The sequence below is a fragment of the Ischnura elegans genome, chromosome X (genome assembly GCF_921293095.1).
Source record: "Ischnura elegans chromosome X, ioIscEleg1.1, whole genome shotgun sequence".
NCBI lineage: Eukaryota > Metazoa > Arthropoda > Insecta > Odonata > Coenagrionidae > Ischnura > Ischnura elegans.
This window is the reverse complement of record NC_060259.1, coordinates 12470429-12485930: the sequence shown is the minus strand read 5'-3', so window position 1 is coordinate 12485930 and position 15502 is coordinate 12470429. Positions and strand designations below refer to the sequence as shown.

Sequence of the window (15502 nt, the reverse complement as noted above, 5' to 3'; positions counted from 1 at the left end):
ATAAGGGAGACCAAGGTTAGCTGTTTAAAGTTGGTTGGTCTTCAGCTTTTTATGTGAGTATCTACATTTATTTCCAAACCATATTGTGGTCATTGAAGAACTAAAAGGGCTGACCTACTGCCGTCCAAATTCTCATTGCATTCATTATAACTATAGAGAGTAATCCATTAGATTTATTTTCCCATATCAATGATTTAATACAAGATAAGAGGTAGGAGAAAGTAGGTAACTTAATGGGTATGGGGAATTGACTGCTAGTTACAGTTGAAATTTTTTGATATCCATTTAAAAAACCCAGGTAGGTTAAAGTAATAAGTACATGTTTTTAGACTAAATCGAACTTTGTCAAAACTTCAACATGCTTGGACCAAGAAATTAAAGGCAGCAACCTGTAACCAACCAGCTCTGATCTCTCTCGCAGACACAATTATGATACCCTTAATACCTCCTGATAAATAAATATTAAGTCAAAATATATAGTCAAAAGCATGCTGAGATGAAAACTGAAGGTTAAGAAATAGATGAGGAAGTGGTGGGAAAACATTCTCTGCGATGATGAAATCTAACAAACAGCGAAATGACTTTCAAAGAGAACCGGAGCAGGAGTGAAGGAACTAATTCTTTTCCATTCTCTGGAGAAATTACTTGTTTCTTCATTAGTAATTAAAATTTCATTCCCTTTGTAAAAAACTATGACATTTATTTAAAAAATACAATTTGGCATCATAAATATTGGCTACTTAAGTATAAATCACATTTTCAATCTAATCTAGAATAAATAATTTATGAAATTTCCTTATATTATTTCATCATGTATCACACAAAGAGAACGGAACAACTAAAAATAAATTTTATTGTACTTCAGGCATACTTAAATCATAAAGACTCTATTGGGTATAACAAATGCGTAATATACCCTTCCTAAACTATGAAATATGAAAAACCGATGTAAATAAAAATTTAAATCACTAGATTTTTACGTGCCAATTTATACCAGATATAACGTCACATAAATTTTTATCTGCTTCAAAACAGTCTCCTTAATTTATAATATGGTTGTTAAAGGGAAATAGATCGCCTTGATTGGGGTTGTTTTAGCAAAAGCATTACTGTTTTTTGTTCCAAAATCTAAAATCTCCTTAAAAAATATAACAGTACATCAACAATTTGTCACTTAGAAAACAAGAGCTTTAACTGCACAAAAAAGAGGTTTTGTCACTTAAAAAAATCTAATATGACTTTTCAAAACAAATAAGATGAAAAGACTTTTGAATAATTATATATTTTAAATGTAATGTTAATATTATGGTAAATTTAATGTTAATGCCTAACGATGTTTTAAAAATCAGCATTGAGTAACCATTTTACCAATTCCATATCTCAATGGGTATATTTGAAAGCCCAAACATATGAATGATGAATATTCTAATACTGGGCCTGTAAATGTCCAATGAAATCATGAGTGGCACAATGAACACAGGTAGAGCTAAATTTGAACGCACCATCAAACTTGATTCGAGACTAGGGAGAGTTGCTCATCATAACCAAACTTCTTTGCTTCCGCCTTGTAGTCAAACCCTTTCACTAAGTGTATCTGCAGGTGATGTAACGCAACAAATTGCAGATGTTGTTGTGGTGGCCACACTTGTAGACATTGGTGTGGTGGGTATTTGTTGGATATTTTCAGCAGTTTGGCGAGGGGGAGGAGGGATTGAGAGACCTGTGGAGCAAGATCCTTTACCAACTGGACTCGTAGCAGATGCCCCATTGAAAAATCCTCCGGGTTTCGGTTTGACATGTCTATTATTCGTTTCCATGTGAACAATTTTCATAAATTCTATCTGGGCAGCAAGCTTCTGAATCTCTTCCTAAAACAAATGAGAGTTTAACTTTGAAAAATTTAGTTTGTAGTGGTAGAGAAATGAAGTGAATTTTTTCACTCATTTTTCCACCACTGAATTACACTGCAATTACATTGCTTATCTATTAAGTCATGTCACATGTATTAGGTCATGCTAATCTATTATACTGCTGAAAAGGGCTATTATTGATGTAGTAAACAATTTGTGCCATTGGGTAAGAAATGTTAAATATTTGGCTGAATATATAGGGCAGGGAAACAGCTTTCAATGTTCAGATGATACTTAAAATAATAGGTTACCATTTTATATGAACCATGACCATAAAATCTACCATACTGCTAAATGAAAGGCAGACAACCCTAGCCTAAACTTATAAAATTATTAGAAAAATAAGAAAATTCTCTGAAAAATAAAGCTGAGCAAACATGAAATTTTTATATCACTGACAACGGTATTGTTGAATCACCTTGTTTTTGTAGGCCTGTGGAAATATGTAAGAAAATAAAGCAATTAAATAAAGATGAGTACCCATCATGAAGTTTTTGTATCACTCATTACTGCAGAGTTTAACTACCTTCTACAATTAGGCCTATGGAAATACTTTGCCATTGATTGGAGCAGGCGAATGAGCCTATGCCCTTAATCAATGATTGAATGATCAATGATCATCAAAAGGGAGGAAGTTGCTGACAATTTAAATCTGATAAGCTGGACCTCATTTTGTTCTTTGAATTTCTACTAAAGTGAATAAAAATATTTCTATCTATGAATTTAATAGCAATTTCAAAAAAATCCTGCATGAAATCACACTTTTAGAGGCAAAAAACAAATGGAAGAGTTCAAAAATTGGACTGAATCTTGTTAAACCCGTAGGATAGAGCAGAGAATTCATAGTATAAGCATATATAATATTTGGACTTAGACACAATAAACAAAAAAAATCACTTGGCGGTAAGCTTCAAAGAAGAAATGCACCGAAAATGATAATTCGTTAAAAATCAGAAGGATTTAGATTCAACTAAGAAGAAATTCATAATAGAGGTCCATATGCATAAAAAGATTGGGATTAAATAAATTCAGGATTTTTTTCATCACTAGACAAAACTAGTAATATTTTAAAGAAAATAAAAGGGTCTGAAGATATTTCGAGGAAGATGCCTTGTTGAACATATGCATGATTATAAAATATTATATGCAAATATTTCACTCATTGGAATGTCCATCATACTACCGGAGTGTGTCTTACTGAGCATAGAACTCAGCTTGCCACACAGTCTTTCAGCCTTGATAGCCCATCTCAGAAATATCAACCATGATTTATTTCTACCCACACTTATGAACCTCCAGCTTGCAACGGCAACACCTTATAACCTTAGGAATAAATTAAGCCAACCTTGTCATAGTATGATAAATAATTGAGCACTACCTTGAGCTCCTCATTCTCTTGGTAAAGATCGGTCGTTTCATCAGTAGTAAGACCAATACCATTCAATGAAAATGAAGCCGTTACTCCCTTGGCACGTGCACGATTGTCATATTGATCTCCTTGCCCTTTCATCACCCGGATCACCTACAAGAGACAATGAAAAGTAATGATTTCTTGACGATTGAAAAATACCCAATGAATCTGGTTTTGAAAGAGCAAATCACACTAGCCAGAAACAAGACCACCATCACACACCAGTGTTTTAAGACAAACACAACCAAGAAAATATAGAACTCTAGTGATCTAATTTCCCTAATGATGACTTTATGACTAGAAAAGGAGCAAGACGAGCATATTTTAATTGTGATGTAGCAAATATAAAAATTTACAATATTAGAAATACTATGAAAGCTCACAATGAATATGTATTCCACAAGGAGGAATCACAAAAATGTCTGAGGGCTTTAAACTATTCTTTGAATGTAGCATGAAAGAGTGGAGACGTGACAGCTGGTAATGATGCCAAGTTACACTGTTACCTCAATCTCAATATTTTTTATTTATTTTTAATCGCAAAAATTCCACAACCCAAATTTATATGCCATTATATGATAAACCATTGAACAGAAAAATATCCAAAAACTAATCAAAATTATACCTTTGGACCAAATACGAGGCCGATGGTCACAGTGGTGCTCAGCTGAGTTCTCATAAATCCAAGTAAGTACTTAATATCTGGACCCGCGGTTGGAAAAATGAACAAGCTGAAAGAGATACAGAAGAATAAACATTACTCAATGATAATTTGTAGAACTGCTGTTAAGAGCTAGTGGTCCAAATTAAGATATAGCACATTTGTTTTCGCTAGCAGTAGGTCGCGTCGCCTTGACGACGATGAGATTCTCCCATCCCACTCACTCACCCCTGCATTCGAGGCATTGAAATATTTAACTGTGCTGAAAGAAGATTTCGCAAAATTTCCACATGGTTCCAATGTACACTTAAAATGGCTCTTTCTAGAACGCACTACGGAACTGTATCCATTACGAATCCTGAAATACAGGCAATGTAACACACTTTTAAGTGGAGCATATTGCATATACACCAGGATGTAGCATGTCCTACTCCTGGGAAGACTTACGTCTGATTTTTCCATGGAGGGAATTTCTCAAAAATGTTGACGATAGGATATACACCAAGAGATGCTCATTTCATAGCTTAAACACTACAGATAAAGCAACTAAACTCTGAGTTGGACACTGAAAATCAGTACCAATAAATAAAAATATGTACATCAATATTAAAAATTACCATCTAATAGTAAAGAAGACACTCAATACAATTTCATGAATCTATGTAGGTATCATCCGTGGGATGAAAGGATGTTTAAATAATTATCTAAATAACGAGAAGCAGCCGATTCTTCAATAGAGAAATCCGGAATATCAAAAGGAGTAGTTGACAGTAAATGGAAAACATTCTTATTTCATTATAGTTGCAACTAGGGATGGTCGGATCCAAATATCCGCGGATATTGCCCTTCATCGGATACATCGGATCCAAAGTCGCGAAAGACATCGGATCTGGATCCGAAATTTTAAATAATAGCTTCAGTGAATGCAATGCAATAAGGATGGAAAGAGTTCCGATTCTATCTTGGAATGCGCCGTCGCATGCGATTCTTGTCCTACCCATGAACCGTTTTGTTTGAAAGCTCTCGCAGAGGTTACGCAGGAGAATTTCAGCCGTGGAAAATAAAAAAGGCAAAATACGACTGGCACATAGTGCGACTCTTCCCAAGAGATTGAACAATCATCGGGGGAATCTCAGCGTCGTAGGATAATAACCACGTCAAAAGTAACTACGTCGCCGATTTCAGAAAACCACCCTCGGCCGTCCATCAGCCCGTGCCTCTGTAGTTTATTTTTGTTTCCGAAATCACATGGACCATAAATCATTGTCTTCTAACGAAAATATCAAATTACACGAGAACAATTGAAGCGTGTTTCATCCCTACCCCGTCTCACCAACTCACCTTTTTTGGCCTACCTGCTTCAATTCTCCGTTTCTAGACGACAAATGCTAGATTAGTGACTTTCTGGGACCAAAGATGTCTCGTTTGCTTCGACAATTAGATGACATGCACGAGATTTAAAAAAGAATTAGACCAAACGCGACGCATTCCTGGCGATATTTCTATTTATTTTTCGGCTCAAATTAATTGTCACTAAGTTTTCTATTTACTAAGACTATACTAATATGCAAAATTGTCCAAAGGGCACAATTTTCAAAGAAACAAACGCTGCATTAACCCCTCAAACAATTAGAGACGGGTTGGAAACGCCAACTGCATACATCACGTAGCGCGCTCGGCTTCGCTTTGAAGGCAACGACGTCACTGAAGCAAGATCTGACTTCTTCGTCCGACTCCCTCATTTGTAGCCTTGTTGTTTGAAATACGGAGGGAGCGCGCTCCATCCCCTCCACCTCTACGCGCTTCCGCTGCCCACCCTTTCCTCATGCTGAGCGGTCGAGCACTTCGTCGCACGTGACCTTAATGCTGTTTTAAATACTGTTAATTGTGTTGCTGATTGCGCAGTTGCAATTTAATTTAATGATATACTGATAAAAATGTCTTTCATTGTGTAGAAACATTTCTATTGAGATAAGGAGAACCAATCTATACCATGTGCGTGCACTGTGTCGTGAAATTTTCGCGAGGAAGTGCTAAATCCACCTCACCATACTGAAGCATTTTCGGGTGAAACACCAGTCGGTATGCGATGAGAAAGTGACAAAATTCGGGGGAAACGTGCGTGAGGTAAATTTGAATTCAGTCGATGGCAGTGGGGTAGCCAGGAATTTCGTTAGGGGGGTCCAAAACCACGGGGGAAAATTTGTAAACAACAGGGTACAAAGTAGAGGGTTTCAAACTAATTTTAATACCCTTCATAATTGAAAAAAACTTCATTTTTCAAATAAATCTATTGTAAATTCATGAATTTTCAATATTTTGTTTCCTTTTATGAAGGAAAATCATTGTGTTTTTATATTTCGGGGGGGTTCGGACCACCCGGACTTCCCCCTCTCGCTACGCCACTGGTCAGTGAAGATTTTTCCCATTATCATTTCCAAACCCAAGCGTAACAGTTTAGGTCCTGTAAAGATGTTTTTAAAAAAACAACTTGAAAGCCTATAAAAATGATTTTTAATTCATAAAAATATTAAAATGTGTATGAAAATCTAAAAAGCATTCCTTTCATTGTATGTACCTAGAATAAACTTGAATAATTACTTCGTTTAATAGCAGGTATTTGAAAATGCATTTGGACCCGAAAATATCCGATCCGGCTCCGAAAATCAAGGATCCGATCCGAATCTGGATCCGAAAAAATCCTGGATCCGTCCAACCCTAGTTAAAACCCATTTAAAAATTCTATTCACAAATATCAATAAATGCGCAGTAGAATTCTCGTCGAAGAAGTTTATTGAGTAAATCCACTTGGGTAATCACCTAAAATATTTCGTTGCATCAAGATGTGCGGTATGTATAAATCCAGCAAAAAATCTTGGGAATACACTACAGTTAGAATATTAAAAAAATATTTATTTCTAATAAATATATCCTTTACTGAGACCACTTCCTACATTGATGAGTAAGTATTCTTTTGTGGAAGGGATATGAACAAAAATTACTTTAGTGGAATATTATCTTTTTAAATCTGGAAAATGAGTACGTACTGAAAAGCGACCATCGCGATGTTCACCAATGCTATGTTGTAGATGGCGTAGCTGATAAGACGAGCTTCATTGAAGAGAGATTCTGCGTTTCGCACGTTCAAGCAGACTTTGATTCCCCATCCAAGGAATAGAACCTCTCCTGTGCGGGGAAAATGAGGAAAGTTATGATTTAAGCAATCGAGCAAAACATTTTATTCTAAATTCCTGGCCATAGAAATGCATATTACAAAAATTACTTGGATTACTTAGTAAATAATACTTTGGCTGTAAGAAATATTAGAATAAAACGCTCTCCATTATTATCTAGTAAAATATCTGATTTTTCGGAAAATTGAATTCTTACTTTTTCTCTAAGTTGGATATCTCAGGCGAGCAGTTGAAATATGAAAATAAATGAATTTCGTTTTTCAAGGTCTGTACACAACGAGTTACAAGTACTTAAGAAGAACTGAAGCCAGCTTAAAATAGATATGAAAATTTTATACGATTTTAAAAGAAACATTAAGCTGGACAAAGTAAGGAATGAAAGATCTGGGAACGTATTAGTGCATACCAAACTAAAAATTAAATACCAATTTAAAGTAGATCACCCAAAGAGATGAATGACTCTGACAGACAGCTGTTCAACTGGAATTCATATTTTAGGACGAAAACTATATGGCTGCAACAGAATCTTAGCTTATGAATGTAGCATGTATGTACAGTGGCGGAAAAAATTAACGCAAAGCTCGTTGGCGTCTGAGAGCGGCCAGTTCAGGAACTACTTGTCTTCCAAAATTTTTCCCTCGTAATGCTCTCATACAACCGGGAGTTTTGAAAGCAATATATCCCTTATACTGGGGAAATAATTATACCCGTCGCATTATGACAAGGCGCAAAAGATCCAGCTACGAACTCTCCGCCATGTTCTCCGAAGTATGCTTCGCCATCGATTCACCTACAATGGAATCTGCTCTCGTCGGGACATCAGCGGACACAGCCGACATATTAGGCATTGAGACTGCCGTAGTACCCAATCGTTCCGGTGGTGTAGTGGGTAAAGTATCATGCTACGAAACAGAGGTTCCACGGGTTAAGTCCTAGTGACGGATGACCTAATGCTGCACACATGCACTGTAAACATTTTTCTAATCATAAAACTTCGCAATAGCTATCAATAGGTCCATAGGACCTTGCATGGCTATTGAATTCTTACGCGCTTATTTATTTGTTGAAATTCAACCACCATATTGCATAGCCATTTGGGCAGTTGATTGTGGAGTGAATTTTGACTACCATTTCCGCGCCGTCCAACCCAGCTTCAAGGCCCCTAACATCAGCTGTATGAGCAATGTGTCACGGCCTACTACTCCTCTCTCATTTCAAGAGAATATCCCTCGGAAGTTCAGCAGGGCTGAGCGAAGGCAGAACATCAAGCCGCCCAAACTCAGTAGTTCTCAATCGGGTAATTTTGGGCGTCTGCGTATGTATTTCAGGTTATATGTATTGAGGTTAGACTTACCCTTAAATTTTCCAACAAAATGAGCATTACGCATACATTTTAAAAATATTTCATCATTATTATGGAACTAATGTTATTTCGAAGTCAGAGAAATATTGAACTGTTCGCGTTTTCCTCTATTTATTTAATCCCTACTTCGAACTTTTGATTACTTTTAGCACTCAACATAGGTTAAGGAGTAGAATAAATCTCACACTCAATTATTAGAGGTAATGTCGCGTGAGAAACGCGGTTGTAAGACATTTATGCTAATTTACAAAATAACTTTTTAAAAAATAAAAATGATTTCTCATTACCTTTGCCTATCAATGAATAAATTTTATTCTTGTAATTACATGAATTACCATTCATTGCGACATCTTATGGCCGAATTTCCAGTATTCTCTATTCATCGAAGAGCAGCGTTACAGTTTTTTGACCCTCCCGTAAACTATAGCGTGTGGTCGAATTTTCCCATTGTCTTAGCAAAAAATATATTTCCAGTAAGCCATCTAATGCTTACAAAAAATTTACCTCATATGCAGCAGACATTTTCTTTTCACTTTCTTACGAAGGATTTACTCCCATGACTGTTGCATAATGGAAATGTGCAACAAAGATGGACATCTAAAGCAGTCTACGTAGCAAAAGAATAGTAAATGAGTTTAATTGTGGACATTAAATATTTTGCGGGAAACGATTCGGCAACAAAAACGGAGGAGACAGGTAAATTACTGCAAGGTATAGCATGTGTGTTTCAGAGAAGAGGAGAATTATGCAGGAATTGATAAAGAAAGCTAGCATCAAAGATCGGACTTGAACAAAAGAAATATTCACTAGAATTAGAAGAAGACAATTCGAGAATCAATTGATTGATTATGCCTGAACGAGAAATTCACAAAGAAAAATATGTCAGTCCATGAGATGCACCAACTTGTAGCAAGGAAATATTAATAATAATTCGATTACCACGGAAACAAATTCTAGATAAAATTCATTCCCTTCTATTAACTCAAAAATAGAGTAAAATTCCATGTAGTTCCTTTCCACTCATTCAAATTTCCGTAATCTTTCCAGTTTCCTAAATAATTTTACCATAAGTGAAAATTATAATACTTTTCTGATTCTCATTTTATGTCAGTTTATAAAATTGAAAAATATTAAACGCTTAGTTCTGATACATCTATTTTAATAAAGATCTAATTTGTAATTGATGTTGTTAATCAAATATGCGTTCATATGGATCATCTTTGTGATTAAAAATCAAGTTTTAAAGACATTATGAAGCTTAAAAAACTCTATTTACTCCTCTTATATCACTATGAAACAAATCGTTTACTGACCTAATTAATCAATTTCTTCGGATAACTACATGAAAGAAATTATTCAACCTTAAAATGGAATTCAATAGCCATGCAAGGTCCTGTGGACCTATAGATAGCTATTGCGAAGTTTTATGATCAGAAAAATGTTTACAGTGTAAGTGTGCAGCATCAAGTCATCCGTCACTAGGACTTGATCCGTGGAACCTCTGTTTCGTAACATGATACTTTACCCACTACACCATCGGAACGATTGGGTTCTAAGGCAGTCTCAATGCCCAATATTTCGGCTGTCCACGATGTCCCGACGAGAGTAGATTCCATTGTAGGTGAATCGAGGGCGAAGCATACTTCGGAAAACATGGCGGAGAGTTCGTAGCTGGAACTTTTGCGCCTTGTCATAATGCGACTGGTATAATTATTTCCCCAGTATAAGGGATATATTGCTTTCAAAACTCCCGGTTGTATGAGAGCATTACGAGGGCAAAATTTTGGAAGACCAGTAGTTCCTGAACTGGCCGCTCTCAGACGCCAACGAGCTTTGCGTTAATTTTTTCCGCCACTGTACATTCAACGCAGTGAGCTGCGCGAAACAAATGAATGTGTTTTTCTATTTCACTTCCTCCTAATGTTTTACACAATTAAAAATTGGTTACGTTGTACGTACGTAAAGATACTTTGAAACTTGATACTTATTTCATTGTTATTTGCCTCTAATTTTATTTTTCGGGTGAACATAATGGACGACATCAACTTTATTTGGTTGGATGTTGATGCTACGGTGAAATGAATTTTTTTCTGCATTATCACTATTCCACAAAACAGCCCCTCTGCTTTCAACTTTCAGATACTTTCTTTTAATTTGCAAATATTTTCATAGCGCAGATGCAGGCATGGCAGTGAATTTTCTTGTTGTTGTTATTTAAGTAAAAAGTGTAGTTCACTATCTTTGTAAGGTAAATTTAAACCATTCAATAATCATCCAAATTACGATTTTAACTGATGACATCGAAAATACTTCGATGGACCAAATTGCCTTGAAGTATTGAGCTTCTTTTCCATCAAATAAGGTAAGTTATAATTTCTCTGTCCCTAAGGGGTAAGCACTATTATATGTGGACTATTTTCAATTATGCATGATTTGTGATAGAAGATACGTAGAACAGTGTCTTGAATTTCGTTCAATGATAGAAAAAGCGACTTACCTATGGCAAGAGAATGGTCCCACCAGTTGTAAGTGCACTGCTTGAAAATCAAACCATTACTGTCACGTATGTCCTCTGCATTTGGTGGTGACCCTAGCGTCCAAGTTCCCAAATAGATCAGCATGACAAGCAGAATTGGAAACATCCACTGCAAGAGCTGCTTATCTGTGAGCTTCACCTTGTGAGCAGATTTGACGCGATAAGTTAGGGAGACCCTAGATAGAAACAGAGAGGAGTACATTGAAATATATGCAGTACATTTGAATGTTGCAATACTACATTTTTGACAGGTATATCTGGCTACGAAATGAATGAAACCGGCTTCAGTGCAAAGGGCTACCTCCGAAAACTCAGGTATTTCTGGGAAAATCGAATATAGGGAAGTAGTAGGTCTTTTTAGCCAGTATTTCGATACATTTAAAACAATTTTGGCTTATTTGATTAACACTTAGGAATGGGAAATTTGAGTCGACAATGAGATCGTTCAGTCACAGCCAAAATCGCCATTTCATAAGGCAATTCGCTACTGGAAATGAGAATGATAATTATGACAAAAATATCTTCCTCATTCAGCCATTTTTCTCATAACTTGGAAATGAAAAATGCAAGTTGCCGCCCAATTTTTCCGAGTTAGTGACGTCATTTATTTTCTGGTTCATAAATTTGTTCAGAGGGATTGAATTCAATCATGGACGGTAAGAATCGCTCTTTAGTGAGTCTATGACAACGAACCAAGTGAGAGAAATGCGCGAGGGCGAGTAGAATCGCACAAGCGGTGAGCCACTCGGCAAGAGTCGGTGACGTCATAAGCTTATCACCTCGTGATATTTCGCCGACAATAGCTCGAAAGTTGACGGTGGATCGAAAAACGGAAAAATGCGGGTCTCTTAATTTTTAAAACTCTATTGCAGTTCAAAAAAAATGGTAAACATTGACACGGGTGCCGGGGTTCCGCATTGCTAGGTTGGCTCACTGACGCCCGTGAGAACCCGTACAGTTGGCGTGGCGTCATCAATAGAAATCTTGTGATATTTCCATTTCTACAAATTTTAGAGAAAAATCTCTGCTCACATTTTTATACATTTTACAAAGAAGAAGGCCCATTAATTTCAGCCCGTACGAATTGTTAACTCCAATCGATATTTTGTTTTAACGGTTGCGATGACCAATCATTTTAGAACGAAACTTGAAATCGCTTATTCGTGATCATTTGATTTTACTTTTGATAACATTTTTTCTGATCTGCGTTGCGTGATTATACTTTTGCAATGTGACCAAGGCGTGAATATGATCGGTGTGACATATTGATGGTTAAGTTCTGACAACTTGCATCTCAAAAATAGCAACTTTTCAGGAGAGCAAAAAACGATTAATTTCTTTTACTTGCACACTGGAATTAAAAACCAAGAGTTCATGAAACGGAAAAAGAAGCATTCATTTGCAAATAAAGAGTTGTTCTTTGCTTTTATTTTACTATAAATTATTTTATCACTTGGTTTAAGATACATTACAGCGACCCCTATATTAATACCTAGAATGAAACTTCTTTGCAAACGAGGTTAACATGTTTTACTAATTACTCTCAATATTGACGTGGAAAGCGTTTATACCCAAGGTCACACTATTTTCACGGTGACTGTAGTATTTTTGGAAAATATTGGTTTGGATTAGGTGACGATAGAACTCAATTCAGAGCATTTTTCATCATGATCTGTGATGTTCAACATACATCCGTGGCCTTTTCATAGCTATCGATGACAAAAGAAAATACTCTCCACGAATAAATCATAATATCGGAATGTATTTCGTGTATGTGAGTGTATGTATGAGCGAGTGTTAAGGTAATACAAATGCATTTTACCATATTCAGCTGCTGAATACCAGTTACTGAAAAGCAGACAGTAAAAATTTGAATTCTAAGCTAGTTAAGTGACCACTCACCGCCAGGTTTTCATCAAAAGTGCAGTGTACGTGATGCAGAAGCCCATGTGCCGCGTCCACTTGGTGGCGATGCATGAGTAGAGTCCGAGAACGGGGAAAATGGCCGCCATTTCCAAGTACATGATGGCGCATCCCAGGAGGGTGATCCCCAAGAAAATGGGACTGGCCACTTTGAACACTTTGATCTTCCTGTACTGGTACATATATCCCACCAGGCCGACCGTGGACGCGATGCAAGCACTCGAGAATGTTAGCAGCGCGATTCTGTGGATGAATGAAGATAAGCGCGTAAGCCAAAAAAAGAAAATGTCAAAGAATACGATAGAGCCATAAATTAGCTTTTAGTTCACCGATCGAAAATTAGTACTTCTCATGCCATCCGCTAGACTTACACTATTCTTGCACTCGAGTAACAAAGCTGCATCTGTGGAATTTCCCAAATTCTTGAGGAAACATTTTTAATATTATTATTCAATTCCTATGAATGAATGGAGAAGGCAGATACTTTTTGGAATTCCATTGTATTGAGAAGAAAAACACATAAACTAATTTCCAACTGTAAAATTTATTACTGAGTCTCTTGACTGGAGTACATTCGGTAATAACATTTTACTTTCGGAAATTAGAGCAAAACTTTTTTCTCTCAATGTTCAATTGATTAAAGAATTCCGAAAAGATCTCGGTAATAAAGAATAAGTGTAACCAAGGATTATTTCTTTCGAGTGCATAGAAACTGAAATTTTTACTGTTGTAGAAATAATTTCAAACGAGGATTGTCTGTACTTGACACTGTTTAGAGGGAGAAACGTTTTTCGTAGCAATAGGAAATATAATTATCGTATTTCTGCGACGAGTACATTCGTAATAAAAGTCACAAAGAAAAGTGAATTTTAAGCATAAATATGGAATATCAATCCTGCAGGGATTTATTCATCTGAGAGGTTGCTGGATTCAAGAGTTTCCTAGATTGCCATTCTGAGCTTGAAATGAGAGCGCGATACATTTATATGTAGATCTATTTAGGCTGAAGAGATATTAATGAGAGATATTCAGGTTTCCAACACTTTATGAAAAGAATTTTTCCGGCAGGGGCTCTGTCTTACCAATCGCCGTTCCTTGTTAAGCTGCATTCTCAACTCAAATTAACGCCAAGAAAAAATGACTGAAAGTACTTCGGGTGGGGTCGAACGGATGCCCAGAAACACCGAACGTTCATGCGTTCATACCCGAGAGGGAGACAAGGAACAACTCTACATCATTAACCCTTCAAAACCCATATGTTTTTCCGTGAATTTTATTTTAATTTTTGTAGTTAGGTTACGTAAATATAATCATTAGAATACGTTAATGCAAGTTTTTTCAAATTTCTCTCACACATGTAGATACTCACTCACAGATAGATACACACTCTTGTCCGGTAGTGTCCGAGAATACCCACAGGGAAGAATGACGCCTCGGTAGCTTAACTGGCTAAAGCACTCGACCGGAAATCGGGCGATCCGGGTTCGAATCCCGGTCAAAGCGAATGATTTTTTCTCTGTGGATCTTTCGCACAATTGTGCATTGCGGGTGACTCCCGTAAAAGTTATCACCGCGGCTAGGCCCGGTATACTTTAAACTAATTTTACAGTATGTTGCTTCAGAGCAACATTGGGCCGCTAGGGAACTTTATCATCTTTAAATTTATCCGCTGTAAATTACTATCTCATTCAAACTTAATACTTTCAAGATGTAACTATTGTTAACTATTCACATCATTAAATATTTTATTTTTTACTATTAAATTAATTTATCAAGAAGATTATACGTATTAAATATTTAAATATTATTATTTATTATTTCAAATGTAAACTTCTTGCATGCCTGAAGTGCTTTATTTGCACTGATGCAGGAGTAAAATGCACTGAGCCACAAGATATTGATCAATAAAAGCTTTTCTATAACACCATCGAACTAAGGCAACATTAATATTATTTTTAATTCGCCAGTTGGAATTTCGTCCTATACAGATGACTTGAGGATAACCTCAGAGGACAGAGGAAAACTGCACATTCTATTACAGCAAATTGTGCGTAGGCATAGGTAATATTCCTTTTCCGTTTAGAGCTATTGCTAGTTGAAGGGAAGAAAACCAATTATCGAAGTATACTTTGAAAATTTGATATTCCGACAACTCATTAGTGAGAGCCATTACAATGTCGCACGAAAACTTCAATCGTACGTCTTCACAGGTTCCCTTCCCGGTTCATATTTCAAAGTTGTGCATAGTCCCTACTGAGCATGAGTCCCTACTGGCCAGATCTCATAAAAACTTAGAAACCCTAGGTTTAAGGCTTGCGTAAGATATATTGTTTACATAGGCTCCTCCCCTTGATAGGAATCGTTTGCTCATCAATAGAATGTCACTCTTCGAGAGGTGTTTGCTGCATGTTGGTACTATGGTATTCAAAAGAGGCCTCAATTCATACAATTTGTCATACTTATGATGATTCTTGGGATTTTAATGCTTGTTATTCGAGAAATGT

At 36.4% G+C, this 15502-nt stretch overlaps 1 protein-coding gene across 1 annotated transcript in view; it reads right to left on the bottom strand.

Moving 5' to 3' along the window:
- Positions 1 to 684: 684 nt before the first annotated feature.
- LOC124171574 (probable G-protein coupled receptor CG31760) overlaps positions 685 to 15502 on the bottom strand; it is a 382345-nt gene continuing 367527 nt past the window's right edge. The window contains exons 8-13 of the mRNA XM_046550752.1: positions 12978 to 13241; positions 11037 to 11251; positions 7030 to 7168; positions 3947 to 4052; positions 3289 to 3432; positions 685 to 1868 (exon numbers count right to left, since the gene is read on the bottom strand). Of these exons, the coding sequence (XP_046406708.1) occupies positions 1572 to 1868; positions 3289 to 3432; positions 3947 to 4052; positions 7030 to 7168; positions 11037 to 11251; positions 12978 to 13241 (1165 nt within the window). The 3' untranslated portion in view covers positions 685 to 1571. The remainder of the gene's footprint in view (positions 1869 to 3288; positions 3433 to 3946; positions 4053 to 7029; positions 7169 to 11036; positions 11252 to 12977; positions 13242 to 15502) is intronic.